General features: G+C 34.8%; 1 protein-coding gene across 1 annotated transcript; it reads left to right on the top strand.

The window, feature by feature from the left end:
• Positions 1-15,270: 15,270 nt before the first annotated feature.
• Positions 15,271-21,478, top strand: LOC140975200 (auxin response factor 5-like). The gene is made up of 14 exons (XM_073438776.1): positions 15,271-16,344; positions 16,534-16,646; positions 17,439-17,537; positions 17,660-17,716; positions 17,807-17,959; positions 18,071-18,155; positions 18,292-18,382; positions 18,486-18,650; positions 18,764-18,886; positions 18,998-19,073; positions 19,146-19,281; positions 19,358-20,580; positions 20,696-20,883; positions 21,020-21,478. Exons 1-14 carry the CDS (start codon positions 16,242-16,244, stop codon positions 21,174-21,176), a joined length of 2,769 nt encoding a protein of 922 aa, XP_073294877.1. The 5' UTR covers positions 15,271-16,241; the 3' UTR covers positions 21,177-21,478.
• The last annotated feature ends 511 nt before the right edge of the window (positions 21,479-21,989 follow it).

The following is a 21,989-nucleotide window of genomic DNA, read 5'->3' as shown; positions in this document are numbered from 1 at the left end:
TAGGGGTGCAAGTGATTCAAACTTCTCGTGAGCAACTCGATCAAAACTCGAATCGGATTTTGTGCACTTTCAGTCCAGCTAGTTCAACCATCAAGACCTCCACCAATATCAAATTCACCTGCATCGATCACACCTAGTGAGTCTATTGACTCAGCAAACCTTAATCATGATAGCAAGTACTGCATATACATTCACAAACAACAGTGAAAATACTTTTAAGAAAATAGTTTTTCATGAACATGCATAACTTAAACATTTTCTTTTTGTCATATACTTTTTTTCATCATATACATATATGTTTCCCTTTTTATTGAATTCAGATCCTCAATTGTGACTTTCGTATTAGTTGTAGATCGATGGATTCATCTACGTATTACCACGGTACCGGGTAGCGGAAACATCAGCGACACTCTCACCCATCAACCGAGTCTTGACTTTACATATCATCGTATTAGTCACAATCAATTCATCTACTTCAACTTTTCATATTTCCATCACTTATAATTTTTCTTTTAAACCAAGCATGCAACATGTCTTTTAGCATTAACGTTTCATCATAAAATTTCATAAACATTTTAACATTCATTACAGAATTCAGGGCACTGTCAGGACGTCTAACATTTTTCAGGTGTAAAATGACTGTTTTGCCCATGAAACCCTAACTTTCTCAATTTATCCTTTGACCTCAAAACTACGACCCAAATCATTCCAAATTTACCATGACACCTTAAAATACACCCATGCAAAATTCTTAGACGTAAAATTTAGCTTCTCGACTAATTTCTCAATCTGTATTTAAACTTAGACGTACATCCCGGTTTTGACTCGTATGGACTCGAAACTTAACAAAACTTTACCAAACTTAAACCATAGCTTAATTACACCTAGATATACCATATACAACCCAAATCAAGTCAATTAAAACCCTTGGACAATCCTAGGAAGTTGCTGGAAAATTCTGCTCTAACTTGAACGAAACCCTAGCCTCCCAACCTTGCACCCCTTCAGCCCTAGCCAATAACCAGCCCAACCAGACCGTAGGTGACCATCATAGGACCATATCTGAACCCTAGGGATCCTACTGGACCGAGCTTAAAAGACCTATAACCCCCAACCCCTCCAACCCGACCACAAGGCGTGCACGACTCCCTACCCTCACGTGATCACCCTAGCCTTTGAACCAACCCTTGTGCAGCAGCCCTAGGACCATGATTTCTACAAGCAAAAAATGATTTTTGCCTTAAGCAGATTTTCTATGACAAGGAACTAATTACACACTACGAAGCTCAGGTGGCTGAATACCGCTTATTCCTGGATGTGGCTGTGCATTCTTGTCAGAAAAAAGGGATAAGATGGTGCAAGGGGAACAAAAATGTCTGGTAAAGAAAATAGAGAAATAGTACAGATGCAGAAGCATGATCCTCCGGCATCGGTCATGGAGATACGAAAGAATTAACTGACAGCTATGCATTTTGGAGCAACTCCCTAGTTCTTTCCATTTATCTTTATGATGTTTCTAGTGTTTGCTAGTTTGTTGTTTGTGCTTTGTCATTTTCAAATTAATGAATGTTCTCGACTCGTGTTGCAAACACCTCTGTTGACATCTCATCTAACATTATTGAATTCAGTGGGAGATATGCCGCTAACTCATGACGAGTTGTGTGGATCAGTTTGTATATGAAACTTTTAACACTTGTGTGCATGTTTGTCCAAAAAGACAAAAAGATGGAGATTTAAAAGAAACACGCATTGGCATGTAAGACATAATTTATTCCTAAATTAGATTTTTTTGATAATATTATGCTTCAAAATACTCAAGTAATAGAGTTTTACCTTTCTACACTAATAATATTATTGAAGAGATAATACTAACTCTAGATATAATCTTCTGTTATTAAAAGAGTTTATTTCCTAATAAACTCTCTTTTATATGTTTTGTAGTTATCTATTCAATGAATCATCTCAAGGTCAGAAGGACTATATATATATATCAAAGAATGGATGTTGTAAATAGTGTTGGTCTCACGTGCGGAATTTGAGATAATAAACCCGAAAATAAAGAATAAACTGGACACCGAGATTTACGTGGAAAACCCCTAAAAATTATTAGGGTAAAAACCACGGGCAAGATGAAAAGAATTTTCACTATAATATTTTGTGGTGTACAACTCACTCACTGTGTTTCCAAAGAGAACACACACTCTCTTAGTACAGGAGAACAAAAACCTCACAAATATTATAGAATGTTATAAGATGAGAGAAAACTTGAAGAAGGGATGATTTCAGAATGAAGGGGAGAGCTCTATTTATAGAGCCTCTTGTCAGTGTGAAGACGCGTATAAAACGCGTCTTCCATCCTTCCACGAAATTTCCGCCAGTGGAAATTTCTGCCTCCTGAATTATTCAAACATAACCCACGTTTTATTTGTTTTTTTTTCTTTGATTGGCCCCATTTGAAAAGTCTTGTAGACATTTCTCCTACTTGGAGATTTGATTGAGAATCAAACACATCTCCACACATCTTTTCAATCTTGTCATTACATGCTGCTTACGTTTTCGTTAGGCCACTTGAGAATCTACACCACTCAAACTTATCGGTGTTTACTGGCTTGGTCAGAAAATCAGCTATGTTATCCTTCGTATGGATCTTCTGCATATCCACGCTTCCTTCTTCTACTACTTCCCGCACAAAGTGAAATTGTACTCCAATGTGTTTCGTCCTGGAATGAAAGGCTGGATTCCTTGCGATGTGCAAGGCACTCTGACTGTCACAAAGCAAATGAACATTCTCTTGTTTGTGCCTAATCTCCTCCAATAACCTTTAATCCATATTGCCTCCTTGCAACCTTGAGTAGCTGCCATGTATTCTGCCTCTGTTGTAGATAGCTCTACAACTGTCTGCAGTTTTGAAACCCAACTTACTGCTCCTCCTGCAAGTATAAACACATAACCAGTAGTAGATTTCCTCTTATCAGGATCACCTGCATAATCTGAATCGACATAGCCCCTGAGTGTAAAATCTGATCCTCCATAACATAATGCAGCATTCGAGGTACCCTTAATGTATCTAAGGATCCTCTTAACAGTGCTCCAATGATCTCGTCCAGGATTCACCATATATCGACTAACTGCTCCCACTGCTTGAGCAATGTCCGGTCTTGTACAGATCATGGCGAACATCAAACTTCCCACTGCTGATGCATATGGTACTCGAGACATCTCAATCCTCTCTGCTTCACTGCTAGGACATATCTCGGAGAATAACTTGAAGTTAACAGGAAGATGGGTCGAAATTGGCTTACTATCTTGCATGTTGAAGCGTTGCAAGACTTTCTTCAAATAATTTTTCTGGGAAAGCCAAATCTTTCTGTTACTTCTGTCTCGGTGAACTTGCATCCCTAGAATCTTGTTTGCTGGTCCCAAGTCCTTCATATCAAATTCCCTAGCCAACTGTGCCTTCAATCCTTGGACCTGATCTTTGTTGGGGCCTGCTACCAACATGTCGTCCACATACAACAGCAAAATGATATAATCATCACCAGACCTCTTGAAATACGTACAAGGGTCTGCACTCAGTCTGTTGTATCCAAGGCTCATGATATAGGAATCAAATCTCTTATACCAACACCTCGGCGCCTGTTTGAGACCGTACAGAGATTTGTTCAACCTGCAAACCAAGTTCTCTTTGCCTTTTTCCGCAAAACCTTCTGGCTGGAGCATATAAATTTCTTCTTCAAGATCTCCATGAAGAAACGCTGTTTTCACATCTAGCTGTTCTAGATGTAGATCAAACACCGCACACAATGCCAACACTACTCTGACTGTTGTAAGCCGAACCACAGGAGAAAATATCTCATTGAAGTCAATTCCTTCTTTCTGAGCATATCCTTTTACCACCAATCTAGCACGATACCGCTCCACTTGGTTATTGCCATCACGCTTGATCTTATAGACCCATCTGTTTCCAATTGTTTTCCTTCCTCGTGGTAGTGTAACGAGATCCCAAGTTTGATTCCTGTCTAATGCTTCCAATTCTTCTTGCATTGCTATCATCCACAAGGATACATCCGAGCTTTGAGTAGCCTCGTGGAAACTCGATGGCTCACCATCCTCTGATAATAGACAATATGCAATGTTGCTTTCAGTGACATAATCTGAAAGCCAACCTGGTGGTCTTCTGTCTCGAGTTGACTGCCTTACATTAGAAACTTCAGACTCAACATGTTCTTGTTCTTCGTGCTCTGGTACTGCTTCACAAGAAACTTGACCTTCGTCCGTCTTATTTTCCAACTGAAATATAGTAGTTTCTGAATTCAGTGTGCCTTTATCTCCTTTTATTTTATCTTCCTTGAAGATACCATCCCTGCGGATGACAAGCTTGTGAACAGTAGGATCCCACAAGCGAAACCCCTTTACTCCATCAGCATAACCCAAGAAGATACATTTTCTGGATTTTGAATCCAACTTCGATCTTTTTGTTCATTGTACAGAACGTACACTGGACTTCCAAATGTATGCAAATGAGAATAATCTGTCAGCTTCTCAGTCCACATCTCCATCGGAGTCTTCAGATCAATCGCCACTGAAGGAGAACGATTGATAATATAACAAGCGGTTTTGACTGCTTCCGTCCAAAATGACTTTTCTAGACCTGCAGTCCTCAACATAGCTCTTGTTCTGTCCAACAAGGTCCTGTTCATCCGCTCCGCCACTCCATTCTGTTGAGGTGTATAAGCTGTCGTGAATTGTCTTTTGATGCCCTCATGTTGACAATATGCATCAAATTCATCACTGGTATATTCTCCTCCATTGTCAGTCCTCAAACACTTGATTTTCTTCTCAGAATCATGTTCAACCCGCGCTTTGAAATCTTTGAAGATCTGGAAAACATCTGATTTCTTCTTGATTTGATACACCCAACATCTCCTAGAGAAATCATTAATGAACGAGACAAAGTATCTCGCTCCTCCTAGGGATACAACCGGTGCTTGCCAAACATCCGAATGAATCAATTCCAATATGCTTTTGCTCCTGGCAGTAGAAGTGTCAAACTTTAATCTATGTTGTTTACTGGTAACACAATGCTCACAAAAGGGTAATGACACTTTTGTAAGTCCTGGCACCAGCTTCCGTTCTGAGAGAATTTTCAACCCCCGTTCTGACATATGCCCGAGCTTTCTATGCCATAACACTGTTAATTCTTCTGCTGAACCATTTGATGCAACAGCTAGTTCTGCCTCCTTGTGTGTTTCTCCCAAAAGTACATACAGATTTGCAGCAACCTTTTCCGCTTTCATAACCACAAGCGCACCCTTCACAATTTTCATGATCCCATTTTCGATACGAGTTTTGCACCCGATGTCATCCAATTGCCCCAAGGACAAAAGATTTTTCGTCAGTCCTTTCACATGTCATACCTCCTGTATGGTGCGAATGGTGCCATCAAACATTTTAATTTTGATAGTACCGACCCCAGCGATTTCCAAGGCATGATCATTTCCCATGAATACAGATCCTCCTGAGACTGGTTCATAATGATCAAACCATTCTCTGCGAGACGTCATGTGCCACGTCGCTCCTGAATCCATAATCCATGTATCACAAAATTTATGCCTGCCTTCTGCAACTGTTGCTGCTTCGCTGAATAATATTTCACCACTGCCTGAAGTACTGGCCACATTTCCTTGAGAACTTTTATCGATACTCGTACACTCTTTCTTGAAGTGCCCTTTACCGCCACATTTGAAGCAGTAAATATTTTTCTTCTTACTTCTCGACTTTGATCTACCTCGTCTTTGGCTCCCACTGGAGTCACGGTCCATAAATCTTTCTCTTATCATCGATAAAGCATCGGCCTGCTTCGAGGTTACCAACCTGTCTTCCTTATTCTTGCGCCGACTTTCTTCACCGAGAACCGCAGTTAAGACATCGTCGAATCTTAGAAAGCCCATAAGAATATTGTTGGTGATGTTGATGATAAGTTGATCATATGAATCTGGTAGACTTTGAAGTAGAAGCTCCGCACGTTCATTTTCCCCTATTTTATTCCCCATGGAAGTGATTTGGGCAAATAAAGTATTTAGTGTGTTGATATGGTCGGTCATCGATGAGGATTCCGCCATCCGAAAAGTATAAAGCCTTCTTTTTAGGAAAATCATGTTGTGTAGGGACTTGACCTCGTACATCTTTGTCAGAGTATCCCAGATAACTTTGGCTGTTTTTATCTCAGAGATACTCGACAAAACTTCGTCTGCTATAGCCAAGTGTAGATTGGCAACATCGTTGTCATTCATCTCGTTCCACTTTCCATCATCTGTAATCTTCACCGGTCTATATCCAATAGCCGCCAAACAGTTCTCCTTTCTTAAAACTGCTTGTATCTTTATTTTCTACAACATAAAATTGCTTCCATTGAACTTTGCTATCTCGTACCTGCCCACCATTATGTCTACAACAATTTTAGTAGATTGGACAAAATAATCCCGCCTTAAATAAAAAAATCTCAAAAAATCATTTCTGATGTGGAAGATCAGTTTAGGCTGCAACCACAGAGCATACTCAGAATTTTTAGAAATTTTAAACCAAGGCTCTGATACCACTTGTTGGTCCCACGTGCGGAATTTGAGATCATAAACCCGAAAATAAAGAATAAATTGGACACCGAGATTTACGTGGAAAACCCCTAAAAATTATTAGGGTAAAAACCACGGGTAAGATGAAAAGAATTTCCACTATAATATTTTGTGGTGTACAACTCACTCACTGTGTTACCAAAGAGAACACACACTCTCTTAATACAGGAGAACAAACACCTCACAAATATTATAGAATGTTATAAGATGAGAGAAAACTCGAAGAAGGGATGATTTCAGAATGAATGGGAGAGCTCTATTTATAGAGCCTTTTGTCAGTGTGAAGACGCGTATAAAACGCGTCTTCCATCCTTCCACGAAATTTCCGCCAGTGGAAATTTCTGCCTTCTGAATTATTCAAACATAACCCACGTTTTATTTGTTTTTTTTTCTTTGATTGGCCCTATTTGAAAAGTCTTGCCGACAAATAGGGGTGCAAGAGTGAGAGAGCAAGTGAGAACGAGAAACTTGTGTGTTTCTCTGAATAAATCAAGGAGTCAAGTCTTGCTCTCCAAATTGTTGCTTAGAGTGTTGTTTATTAAACTGAATTTTGGTTCACAAAGTTTGTGTCAATTTTTATTTGGTTTTTTGTGTTAGTAATTTATTATGCACTTTACTTCCCTGTTATGTGAAAGAAGTTTGTTTTTAGTTATTCACTGTTATTTCTTTTGTGTGTAAACTGAATACATCTTATAATGAATCTTTTGTCACAGAGGCACTGAACAAATGTGATCATTTGTGTATAATTATTTGTTTCTTAATTTACCTACATAAATTATTTATGTGTTAAAATTATTTATTCCGCTGCATGTTGCGTTAGGTGTTATAACATCGCACACAACACTTATATCTTAAACACAAAATATTTTTATACAATAAGTACCCTAGTTTACCTTTATTATATTTTTTTAAAATGCAAATAGATGATTTAATAATATTAATATATAAATATTTTTTTCGACGTATATAGTATAAGAATGGGTTTTTGTGGGTGTTAAAAATAAAGGAATTTATTTCTTGTCATGGAAGTTGCGTGAGCTAACAATGTGTTGCGTTCAAATAAACATTATATGATACAATTTCTACGAGTAATCATGCCATCAATATGCTTGTTATTTTGCAACATTTTAAATTAAGATTTAAATTGCACCGTTATCACCTACTATAACTTTTGGCAAAGTGACAAGCACTTGGTTCTACAATTGATATCAGAGTCAAATTCACGGTTTTGATTTTCATTGATTGCAATGAGTGTAATTATTTAGAGAGAGATTGTTGGTGTAATAATTGTCCCTGCTGGGAAGTAGTGCTCAAGATGTTGTACGGTTTAAAATATTTGAGTCGCACCGTTAGTAACAACTATAACTTTTAGTAAAGTGACAAGCGCTCGATATTTATAAGCTTTTTTATAACCTATTAGATAAAAATTTAAGTAGTTATTTTAAAATTATGGTGTTTGTAATAATATTTTTATTTTATGGCTGTGTCGTTATTCTACATCACTCGTGCGAACGAGAATATGTGTTGCACGTGTGTAACATAAACTACAGGAAGATCTTATGTGATTTTAAACCGGAGAATAGTCTAATTTTAATCGAAGAAAATTAGAAGTATTGAGAAGTGGCAGTGGGCAAATATGGGAAGAGAGAATTTTATGGAAATTGATATGGAAAGATTCAACTGGAATGGCATCGAGAACAAAAATGAAAGGATGAAAAGGAGGGAGAATTGAAAAACCAAGAAAAAAATTGTAGGTTTTCTTATTTCTGAAATCTAAGCTTTCAATTTTTGAAGTACAAAACCTAAGCTATATAGATGAGTTGGTTTTGAGGTGGACGTTGATCTCATCTCATCTAGTGGCTAAAATTATTTAAGAAGAAATTATACGATCGAACATTTCACGTTTTACTAAAAATTAAATTAATGATAATTGTATAACTCAAATATTTCGAATTGTAACATTGTATAGTAAATGGAAGTTATCGCTTAATTAATAGTAATAGAGGGTACACATTTATGGTTTAATTAATATTGTTAGAATTTATATTTCAACCACATAATTAATTTTTCGTGGGTGAAAGAGTATACAATTTTTTAATTTATAAAAAATAAAAAATAAATGGATTCAACATAAGAGTCACAGTTTTGGTAAGTGAACTTTTTCATTTTCCCCACTTTTCATCTTATTTAGAGTCCTGAAATCATGTAGCTGAAATTTACAATAAACAGAAAGAAAAAAATAGGTTAAGTTTTTGGGGACTTAGTGAAGAATAAATTGGGCTTATAGATAGTTAACAAATCAAAAGATAACATCGGTGCAATAATTCAATATGGGACGACATGTATCAGTAGTAACATATCGTTATGAAAATATTCTGTGAAGTGAAATGTAGTGACTGTTAAAGACTCTGGAATGAATATCATATGTTAAAGAGGTGACTCCCACCAATATTCGGTGTATCACTTTTCCCCACATACTCAAGTAAAATCCGTACAATCGATCATTTACAAGCCAAGTTGAACTCACATTTCTGGAATAAGTCATGTTGTTCAGATAGAGCATATACTGGATTTTAAACTCGTTGTTCATTAGACTCACTTTCCGGGCCGAAACCTAGTTGTCCAGTGGGCTAGCCGTCCGATACATAGGCCGTTGTCCATGCTCAATTCATTCCGTCATTCAATCAGTAATAACAGATCGATAATCAGTCAAAAACCAATACATCCAGAAATTCAAACATGCGGTACAATATGACTAATAAATTGTAGCATGCACCACATGATGCAATATATAATCATTAGTTTATAAACTTTACCGTAAATTTCAAGCCAAATTCCAAACTATATTGTTAAAGAAACTATTGGGAAAACATCACGGTAGAGAAAACCTCATCTCGTTAACTTACTTTTCCTCTTGATTTCAATCCAAAGCAAAGATAATTCTTATAAATATCATATGAGAGATTTTACACTGGTTAGGACCAGTAGTAGGTGTTGGAATCTTTTGAAACCCGTTTTTGTACAAAACTTATATCGAGAAGTTTTAATTGGCACTTTAAAATTCATATTAATTAAAGTACATGTCCAAAATTACCAAATTTCCAGAAATACCTAAAAATACTTAAAAAATTGATCGGCCGTCGAAATCCCGACAATCGGAGAAGCGCATGAAATTCGGAGGAGCTCACACAACCACTCGCAAAGGGAGTTTTATAGTGGATTGTTTTCTGTCTGATCTATAACTTTTATATTTTACACTTTTTCAAATTCAAACTAGAACAGAGATCGGGCTTTAGCCCAATGGTCTCACCAACCAGCTTAAGCTGGCTCTCTCTCTGGGTTCGATCCTCCTCCCCAGCGTGCATTGTAATAAAAAAAATTCAAACTAGAACAATAACAGATTTGGTATGATTTGCAGATACTACGTATAACCCTAAAATTTACCTAGTACAAATCAAAAGATAGTGATGGCTTGTTCCCATGTAATAAAATAATAATAATAATAATAAATTTATCAGAAATTATTTATAAATTTGGAAGGGAAAATATTATATATATATGTGTGTGTGTGTGTGTGTGTGTGTATGTATATTATCTGATGATCATTGATACAAATTAAATTGTTCTTTATTTAAGAGGAACTAAACTGACGACAAATAAATGGTTTAATTAAATGACAAGTAATAATGAGTGAATAGATTATTGTACATCATCGTACTTTAATTAATTTTTTTTCATTTAATATCATATAATAGTGTAGTAATTTAATCGATCGATTGTATTCATAAATGAAAAGTTCATGGTGAACTAAACGCCGCCGTTCGATGGAGTTCCAAATTATAGAGTTATGTACTTGAGCTTTAATAAAACACAAATCATGGTACATCGACTAGCATGACTAATTCTTGTCATTTAATTTTTCAATGTGTTTCAAATCCATTATATTAAATATTTTGACATCGTCAAATAATCGAATACGAGTATTTAGGGGTAAAAGCAACTATTTGTAACTCGAATTAGGTTTTCCTTGTACCAATTTAGATATCAAATTTTTAATTCACGAATGTCACTATAGAAAATATTACTTTCAAACTATACTTTTTGACATCATCAAATAATCAAATTTGAGTTTTTAAAGGGTAAAATCAAGTATTTTTGGAATCGAATTATGTATTATTTGTATTAATTTAGGTATCATATTTTTACTTCACTAATATCATCATCAAAGGCCACTTAATATTAACTTCAAACTATATATTTTGATATAAAAAAATTAATTAAATTTTAGTATTTAGGGAGTAAAATCAATTATTGATAGACTCGAATTAGATATTTTTTTATATCAATTTAGATATCATATTTTATCTTCACAAATGACACATCAAAAGTCACTTAATATTATTCGAAACTTTATTTTTTATATCCCAAAATTGAGTCTTAAAAGGGTAAAATCAAGTATATGTGGGATCGAATTAGATACTATTTGTACCAATTTAAGTATCACATTTTTAATTCATAAATCTCATCTTCAAAGGCCACTCAATATTAACTTTAAACTATATATTTTGACATCTTTAAATAATCGAATCTGAGTATTTAAATAGTAAAAAATCAAGTATTTGTGGGCTTGAATTATGTCTTATTGTATTAATTCAGGTATCACATTTTTACTTCACGAATGTCATCATCAGCGTCACTCAATATTAACTTCAAACTATATTTTGACATCCTCAAATAATTGGATATGAATAATTATGAAGTAAAATCAAGTATTTGTAGACTCTAATTAGATATTCTTTGTACCAATTTATGTATTATATTTTCACTTCATAGATGAAACTATCAAAAATCACTTAATATTACTTGAAACTCAAGTATTTTCTTACACTTAGTCTATCAAAAGTCACTCAATATTACTTGAAATTCAAGTATTTTCTTACATATTTTGAGTATTCAAATAGCCAAATCAAAGATCTGGAACCCCAAAATAGGCATGTTATCGATCAAAATAAGTATTTTTTCTTATTCCACGATGAGTGAAAAACCGTGTTTTTTCAAAAATTATATTACATGAATAAGACATCTTAATGCATTTTCAATAAAAAAAAAAAACCAACAATGACTGAATTTATGGTGATCGTTCGAAGATCTAGTATTTTATTACACATTTGGAATATTCAAACAGCTAAATCAAGCATCCGGAACTCCCAAATAAATACTTTATAGGTCAAAATAAGTACTTAATCTTATTTCATGATTAATGAGAAACTATGTTTTTAAAAAATTAAAATGACATGAATAAGTCATCATAATGCATTTTTAATGAAAATATCAACAATAACTGAATTTATGGTGATTGCTAAAAAATATAATATTTTTTTTTATACATTTGCAGTATTCAAATAGCGAAATCAAGTATATGAAACACCATAATAGGTACTAATTTGGTAGACAGAGAAGACATGATTATTTTGATTGATAAAATTATATATTTATTTAAATAATAAAAAGTTACAAATGTAAATTTATTTTTATAGAGAGTTAAAATTAAATTTGTAGTGTTATCAAATATTATTTTGTAAAAAAAATTACTTAGATACTGAATGCTAACTTGTGCCTCCGTAGCATTAACAGGCAGTGGAACCACGCGCGCAGAACGGTCAAAAAAATCTGACATTTTACATCTAATTCCGACATAGCCCAAAAGAAATAATAAATAAATTTATCCTCAAAATAATATATAATAATTTAATAATAGTGTATTACTCTGTATAATTTTTTTGTTAATTAATTTTTTAATTTAAAGATTGTATTAAAATTTTAAAAAATAATTTTAAACTTTATTAGAGTATCGTAAAATTTAATATTACAATAATATAAAAAAATTATTTTTTATTCAATAAAAAATAAAATTTTAAATATTTAATTATTATAATATTAATAGTAATGGATTTTTTTGTATAGTAATGGATTTTTGAATGTTCGTTGTAGGAGTAATAACTTGTAATAATCATACCAATAATGATAATAACAATAATAAGTATACGTGTTAAAAAAAACCATAATAATTCTACACCCATAAAAAAACAATAATAATAGTACTATTTTTTTCTCAATTTTATTATATCAGTATGTTAGATCAATTAAATATTTTTGGTTTAACAAAAGGTTAACTGAAGTTTTTATTTAAAAAACAACTGAATTTACTTAATTGTTTCTCGAGATCTATTGAACTGAAATATGTTTATATTCATAGTTCAACTGACATTAAAAAGATGAATGATTTGCGAAGCCTAGCGAATCATAAATCAATATATGTCAGACTGTACATGCAAACATTAACTAAAAATCAATCAGTTTGCTACGTGTTAAGAATGAGAACTCATCTGAATTGTCGGATGAAGTTTTCTGTATTTTAATAGTTTCTGATTTCTGATATAATGTCAAAAATTCTGTGAGCACTACTCTCAGTGTACTATTGTCAGAAATGACAGTGACGTGAAAATCAATGTGACCTATTGCTAGTCTATTAGGAACAAATATCAGGTTTTATTTTACCGACTACTTGATCAAAATGTATAAATAAATAAAGATATCAGTCAGTCTAGTGATCTCGCATCTTTGATAAAATTTAAGCATTCCCAATCTTTCAAGAGCCTAACTAATGTGATTTCATCATATCATTAGGGATTTTGTGTGCTTATATTTTCTTTCTAAAATATTTGTAATTGATAGTAAGTGTAATGGTCAATTTTGTCAAGTTGAGTGAGTTAGTAGGAGTTTCAGTTAGATAGTGGTAAATCCTATTAAATAGAGTTTTTACAAAAAATTGTAATCTCTAAAGTCTTCAATCGATAAAATTACTTGTGTCAGTTTTATTCGATGTGCACTTCAGTACCCTAGAATAGCCGCTTGGAGACATGATATAATTTTGAACATATTTTAAATATCTTTTAACACAATATATCTAGCTAATTACATAAATGAATACTTCTTTTTAATATTTTGCAAATCTTATAACCTTAGGGTTCTACTAAAATAATTATATTATATTTTCAAAAATTAATATTTTGATAAACAAGAGACAATAATAAAATAATTAATCTATNCCCAAACATGAGAGGAAGAAAACCTCGTAATCTACGCGTTAAAGTACTTCTCTCTTAATATTACCTGCCCTTCACACCCCTATCTATCTCTATTACATTGTTATTTTATTTTATTACAAAACTGGAATTTTTAGGTATTTGTACTTTGATCTGAACACAAGAGAATTCAGTTCTTGTCATATGAATCAAATTAATTCTTATAAATCAATTAATTTGTTAGATTTCAATTATGGGTTGTAATTGAGTGTTGAAGGGCGTAAAAAAATCTCAGCGTCTTCTAATCATGTTTGTTCGTGTTTTTAAGTATATGCATATTTCTACATGAAAAAAACTTGTTCTCTCAGACGAGAGACATGTATCATCAATTGATATTGCGATACATCCAAGCTATGCTCTAACGGGTCTAACTCTATCATAAAACGTCAATGATATATATATATACTCATTTCACAAAAATAGTTAATCCAAATTATTATAAGAGTCCATTACAATCACTTACAAAACAATTTTAAACTTTTATCTTCGATAATGAAATCACAAACATAGCACAAAAATTTGTGATCTAGGAAACCCTAACTCGAATATATTGACCGACCTTGTGACAGATGTTAATGATCTATAGAAAATTTGAAATTCTAGGTTAGGTTTCCTTTGACATCCATGATAGTATTATTTGAATCACAAAATTTTTTATGAGACACATCTCCTATTTGAATCACAAATGAAAAAAATATTACTTTTTATTTCAAAATATTACTTATTATTATAAATATGAGCAGCGTTGACACGTCTCATGAATAAAGATCTGTAAAACCATCTTACAAGAGACTTACTACATCTGAATAAGATAAATGTTCAAATAAATTCACTTATAATAGATTCGACCCGACTAAAGTGTCTAGATTAATTTAATAAAAAATTTTCGATGTCTATCTACAATAAATGTTATCCGAAAGACTTTTGTAGTTTCTATTTTGAACTTTTTACTTCCATCACAATATCTCCTACTAGGTGTTGAGAGTTACCCTTTATGTTCTTATTTTGATCTCTTTGGCACATTTCAAACTAATAACGTCTTAATTTTTTCCTTATATTTCAAGAAATTAACAATTAAATAATTTTCCAAAAAAACTTTTGATTATACCTCATTGAAAATCCGATTGTCGTGAATAACGATACCAAAGCTGCTTCTTCGTCTGTTTGATCGGGTATATTAGTATCTGTATTGTTATCAAGACCAGCATCCTCCTTCTTACCAATAAAAACTACTATATGTCTCGTTTTTCTTGAACGAATTTGATGATCAACGTGGATATCTTCTCGATGTTTGATTATGGTTCAATCCCATGATTAATTTGTAAATCCATCAAGGAACTTTTTTTTTAATGATTTATTTTATTTTATCTAAATTTAAAGCCAAAAAATATTAAAAAACCATAGTATATGTATACGTGTGTGTGGGTGAATATGAATAACTAATTAAACTACATTCTCTCTTGTTTATTAAACGGAAAGTGTGAAAATACAAGCAAAAGGTAGTTTATATTACACATAGTTTAATGCATTCTGACTCAATGGGTGAGTACGAATTTTCGTGTGGGAATAGCGTACGTCTGCTGCTTAATTGCACATTTTCTTTTTCTAGTTTCTTCAGCTACAAATTTCTCAGCCTAAAGCTGCCACAGGATCAACTATTTTCAGCGGAAGTGTCCGCAGTTAATTAAGGCATGCACTCTCTTCCCCAGTTTTAAGCCGACCCTATCAGTAAAGTTATCGGATAATAACAAGATTCAACAACAGTGGAAAAAAGATTGAATCTTTTTGTGTTGTTTTGATTGAGAGAGGCAAAGTGGAGACGGGTCTTGCTTTGTTTTTCTCAAAGGCCATTGAAAGGTCGATATCTTTTGAGGAGAAAAATAAAGGGGAAAAGAGTGGGGGGTGGGGGGGGGTGGGCGCGGGTGAAAGCACTCGATAATCCGACCACTCATGCTTTGGCAGGCGTGCTTGATGCAAGAAAACTGACCCCTCTAAATAATTTTGAGGTTATGATCATTTGTTTTTTGGTTCACTTTTATTTCCTTTTGTTGTCCGATGTGGGGTTATTGGTGGAATGAGTAGAAGAGGGAGCCCCACTTAGATTTTTCAGTGAGCTTTTCAGTGTGTGTTTGGTTTCTTGGTTTTGGATTCTTGAGGCATGCTGTCTTTGTTGTTTGATTGGTTCCTTTCGTGCTACTAGATTCTCTGAGTATTTGTCTTGGTCTTATTCTTCTGTTTTACCAAGAAAATATTGTGTGATTTCTTGAAGGGTTATGTTGTGTTTTCTTGTTGTGGGGTAGGGTAGTCTAGTCTCCTTTCCTTTTCTTCATGTTGGGTGGAAATATCCAATTTTTGTGCTTGATTTAGTTCTGCGATACAAAAGTATGGGCAATTTTGGAGTTTTTTTGGGATTGTAGAGAAGGGTGGGGAAGAGACATATGCATATCCATACACTGATACACAAATGGGTTCAGTTGAAGAAAAACTCAAACCAGTAGGTTTGATCAGTGGAGCGGAAAATTTGCTTGAAGGGATGAAATTATTGAAAGAATTGCAGGATCAAAATGGTAAATTTACTCCCTTTCAATTTCTTACTCTCTCTGTGAATTATTTTGTGAAGAAATGGAAAATGCTAATATGATGCATAGTTTTTCCACCTAAAATACAGATGGTCCCCACTGAAAATTATGGGTTCAAGATTGTCATTTTCTATAGTTTTCTTCTAAATCCATGGAAATGGTATATGTGTATGGCAGGTATAAGGAAACCAATAAATTCTGAATTATGGCATGCTTGTGCTGGTCCACTGGTTAACTTACCTCAGATTGGAAGCCTTGTGTATTATCTTCCACAAGGACATAGTGAACAGGTTTGTTTCTTTTTATAGTTTTTGCTGCTAAACTATTGTTACATAGAGGAAATCCATTAGGGGCAGGGCAGTGAATCCTGAAACAAAAAAAAAAGTAAATTAATTGAATATGTTATTTATGTATGATTCACCGCTATAATGAATGCATTATGTTGCCTCTGCTAAATTCTCGGGTCTGCTTTGGAGGATGCAGAATGACCGATGATGGAATATTGTTACTGTTTTGCTTCATGGTTGAGTAAAAAAAAAGTAAAATTCAAGGTTTACCGGTTATATTAGATTATTATCAAGATTCTCCCGATTTACGTTCTGCAAGAAAAATGTGCCAAACGCTGTGGGATTCGGCATAATTTGACCGTTTCAAATGTTACTCAAAAAATCATATGCAAGTTTAATTCCACTCCTTCAGGCTTCTTTGGTCCGAGATTCTAGAATCGCGTGTATTTGGATGAAGAAATCATGGTTTTATTGTTGGCAGCGAATGGAAATTGGAATTTAAACTTTTTCCCACAGTACATGAATTTCTGGCTTTCCCACAGGACAGATACTTTTCTGATTTCAAAGAATCCTATTCTGTTGTGCATGCATATAAATTTTTATTGGCATCTGAAAAAATCCTATTCTGTTGTGCATGCATATAATTTTTATTGGCATCTGAAAAACTTGAAATTAGAACAAACTATGTGTTGAGGCAGTTTTAACTTTTAAAGGCAATTTTGTGTGTGTATCTTGAATTATTATCCGAGTTTATGCCTGAGTTGTGGAAAACCATACAACTATTGTTTGCAACAGGTTGCAGTTTCCACCAATAGGGCAGCAACATCACAAATACCCAACTATCCAAATCTCCCCTCTCAGTTGTTGTGCCAAGTGCACAAAGTTACACTTCATGTATGCCTCTCTCTTCACATATAAATATGTGTACAAACTTGCATATATTTATGGAGAAAGAATGGATTTTATACTGAATAAGTGGACCTTATTCTGAGTACGTCGGTTTTTTTTATTAATAGGCGGACAAAGACACAGATGAGATCTATGCTCAAATGAACCTTCAGCCAGTCAACTCTGTAAGTCTAGCCACATTTTAGCGTGTATCGAGAGATAATTTTAAAAATATTGAGTGGGGATTATCCTTTGATCTGTCCTATATTTTTCAGGAAAAAGATGTATTTTCCATACCGGACTTTGGACTGAAGCCCAGTAAACATCCAACTGAATTCTTCTGCAAGACTTTAACGGCCAGTGATACTAGTACGCATGGTGGCTTCTCAGTACCCCGGAGAGCTGCAGAAAAGCTCTTTCCACAATTGGTGTGGCTTTTTTTTTTGTTTCTCTGTTATCTTCTAGTACCTACGTGTGTATGATGATGATTAATTTACTTCCGTAAATTTGTCATTTAAATCATTCTTAATTTTTTTCAGGATTACTCTATGCAACCTCCAACTCAAGAACTAATTGTCCGAGATCTGCATGATAATACCTGGACCTTCCGTCATATATACAGGGGTAAGCTTGCTGTAACATTTTCTCGTTCCTTTTGCTTCATAGGTTTATTCGTGGTTTCTAAAAATTTCCTTCTATTGTGTTATATTATGGAAATGAAATGCTTTCTTGGAATCATACATATTCCCATCTTGTTTAGGGCAACCTAAGCGGCATCTTCTCACCACTGGTTGGAGTATGTTTGTTGGTGCGAAGCGGCTCAGAGCTGGTGACGCCGTCTTGTTTATCAGGTACAACACTTGAGATGACTCCTGGATTTTACTATACCATAATTGTATCATTTGTATATATTCATTCCAAGATGAATGTAAATATCACCAAATTTTATTCCAGAGATGAAAAGTCGCAATTGTTGCTGGGAGTGCGGCGTGCTAATCGTCAGCAAACAACACTGCCTTCTTCAGTTTTGTCTGCTGATAGCATGCACATAGGAATCCTTGCTGCTGCTGCTCATGCTTCAGCTAACAGAAGCTCCTTTTCAATCTTCTATAATCCAAGGTATCCAAATCCATTTTTCAAAAATAATTTGAATACATTGGACTTGAGGCCTGATATTGATATGGAAATAAAAAGTTTCAAGTAGATCATTCTAAAGTTTGAAGAATTTTCAGGGCCTGCCCTTCGGAATTCGTCATCCCATTGGCCAAGTATCGAAAAGCATTGTATGGCACCCAACTCTCTGTGGGTATGAGGTTTGGTATGATGTTTGAAACCGAAGAATCAAGTAAAAGAAGGTAAAATTGATACTGTTTGCACTAAGAAAGCAATATTTTCACGACTAGCTCCATTTTACCTCTTTTTTTACAGCCATTCTGTTCTTTGAAGTTTTTCCATTGTTTCTGTAGATACATGGGCACAATTGTTGGAATAAGCGATCTTGATCCATTGAGATGGCCCAACTCGAAGTGGCGCAGTCTTCAGGTGATTAAACTTAATGCTTAAGATTTTACTATTTTAAGCATTGTTTGACTTCATACTCATCTTAAATGACAGGTTGAGTGGGATGAGCCGGGGTGCGGTGACAAGCCAAATAGAGTTAGCCCATGGGAAGTGGAAACTCCTGAAAGTCTCTTCATTTTTCCATCACTAACAGCCAATCTAAAACGTCCATTCCACTCGGCTTTCTTAGGTAATTTTCTGCTTTCCACAATGATTAATATGTCTTGTCTTCCGATGTGGTAATAAACATAGCTGTCTTGTGTCAGGTGTACAACCAGAGTGGGGCGACATGTTGACATATAGGCCATTCCTCAGAGTTCCAGATGCTTCACCAGGAGATCTTCAATGCCCCTCAATTTCGAGCCTATGGCCTGAGCAACTAATGAAGATGCTTATAAAACCTCACAGTTTGGTGACTCCTTTAGATAATACACCTCCTATGCAAGACTTCTCAGTCAAAGATGTTCTCCCAGAAGCTAAGTCATTGATTCACCCGACAATCAGGAAACCTGAGTCGACCCCTCTGGATAATGTGTTTCCTCAAGGACAAAGCCATCCTCCAAGTGTTGTAACCCAACAAAATATCTCAAACTACAGTATTTTAGTACCGGGAAAACCATCATCACCCAAAAAACTCGGGAACCAAACATCAGGAGCTGTTTCTGAGTCGTCTAAGTTGGAACCTATGCTTGCCATGGACCAGCTGCCTTCGCAAGCTGCGGTAAGTGATTGCATGGTCACAAACCAGATTAATGGCACATTAGCTTCACAAACAAGTTTGTGGACCACACATTCACGGGGTGGAATCGATCCGAACCAAGTAGTTGAGTCCGCTAGTGCCACTACATATCTTCAATATCCTGGACAGTTTGAATTTGACCCGATCTCTCAACCACGACCTCAATCTGGATCTGTTCGGAGTTCGGGATCGTTGTCCATGTTGGAGAAATCCGAACTACCTGCTACACTATCCGATATGTCTTATCCGATGCCCTATTCTGTGGACCAACACTTGTGGGATTCTCAGTTTAACGAAGTAAAAGCTGTTTCCCATGCTGAACTTCCTATCCTGTTACCCCGTCAAGGCATGCCTAATCTTCAATACAGTTCGTGTGGGATGAAAGACTTATCAGATGAAAACCATAATCAGAGTGACATATATAGCTGCCTCAATCTTGATGGAAGTAACAGTGGAAGCACGATAGTTGGTCCTTCTGTTTCGAGCACATTGTTGGATAATTTTTGCACGCTAAAGAATATCAATTTCCAGAATCCGTCTGATTATCTTGTCAATAACTTCTGCCCAAACCAAGACATCCAATCCCAGATAACGGCAGCCAGCCTTGCAGATTCTCAGAATGTTCCTCTGCAAGAATATGCAGACAACTCGGGAGGGACTTCTTCGAGCAATGTGGATTTTGAAGACAACAATCTTTTGCAGCATAGTTCGTGGCAGCAGATGACCACACGATTCCGAACTTACACAAAGGTAGCCATTTTCACAACACTAGAATTATTGTAAATTTTTTGTCATACATAAAGGTGGAAGTTGCACGATTTGAAAAATGCAATCAACACATTTACGATACAATGTTTCTTGACAGATTCAAAAGGCAGGATCTGTTGGGAGGTCGATTGATGTCTCAAGTTTTAAAAACTATAATGAGCTGCGTTCAGAAATCGAGCAAATGTTCAGTCTCAAGGACTTGCTCAATGACTCAAGCTCTGGATGGAAGCTAGTGTATGTAGATTTCGAAAATGACGTTCTTCTTGTGGGAGACGATCCATGGGAGTAAGTCTCACTTATCTTTCTCTATTCGATAAGAATAAGTTCGTATGGAGAAAAACTCTTGCTCAAACTGTCAAAACAGCTCATTGTAATACTTGATTTATTTCTTGAAAATCTAACGGGGCGCGGCATATTGCAGGGAGTTTGTTGGTTGTGTAAAATGCATCAGAATCTTATCGCCATCTGAAGTTCAGCAGATGGGGGAAGAGGGAATGCAACTTTTAAACTCGGCTGGAGTGCAAGGTGTCAACGGTTTAACTTATGGTGCTGGATGTCGCAAAGATGGCTCAAACTGAATTTGTTTGCTACTTTCCAGACGAATATCTCGGATTGTTAAATACAATGGATCGATGTCTAAACTCACATTGGTAGCAAATCTTGGTCTGAATCTCAGATGTTTGTTTGGTTTCAGCATGTTGTTTGTAGAGGTAATATCAATGTAATCTACTACCAGTAGAGGAGGCAGGTTTTGTAGCGTAAGATCGATGAATTATCCGATGAAAACTAAGCTTAAAATGAATCGAATTTTAAAATTTGGCCCCCCTTTCAAACTGTGCTATCAATTTTGAGTATTGAAATTTGAAAGAGATGGTTGAAATTTTAGCATAAGGTTTTGGTCGACTCTACCATTGGAATTTCATAACTTGAAAATCGATGTAATAGTATCGATTTACATTTGAATATTCATCAATATAAAATTCAATTCCAGTTTTGATCTATTACTAGTATCAATCCTTATCAGTTAAATAATGTTATTGTTGGTACAATATTTGAGTGTTTCGGGCGTGTCACATACGCGAGTATCAAAATGCAAAATGCAAAATGTAAAAATGCCAAAAATCTAACTTTTAAATCAAGCAAATGAGAGCTCCGATTCAACAATCATTTATGATTTCACCGGTTTGACGTAAAAAACAAAATTAACCTGTAAAAGTGATGAAAATGGAGCTGGAAACTTTAGTAATAGTAATCGAAATTAATTTCGAAAATATTCATAACGCATATTGACAGATTTTTTTCATAAGTTTTTGCCTCACAAAATTGTCCTATGAGTCGATCTCACGAAGATTTTTGTTTTGTGTTATTTTTGAAACTCAATTTTTTGCAAA

This window comes from Primulina huaijiensis, chromosome 4 (genome assembly GCF_012295235.1).
Source record: "Primulina huaijiensis isolate GDHJ02 chromosome 4, ASM1229523v2, whole genome shotgun sequence".
NCBI classification, from domain to species: domain Eukaryota; kingdom Viridiplantae; phylum Streptophyta; class Magnoliopsida; order Lamiales; family Gesneriaceae; genus Primulina; species Primulina huaijiensis.
The sequence above is the reverse complement of the archived record's forward strand: the minus strand, read 5'-3'. Positions and strand labels throughout refer to the sequence as shown.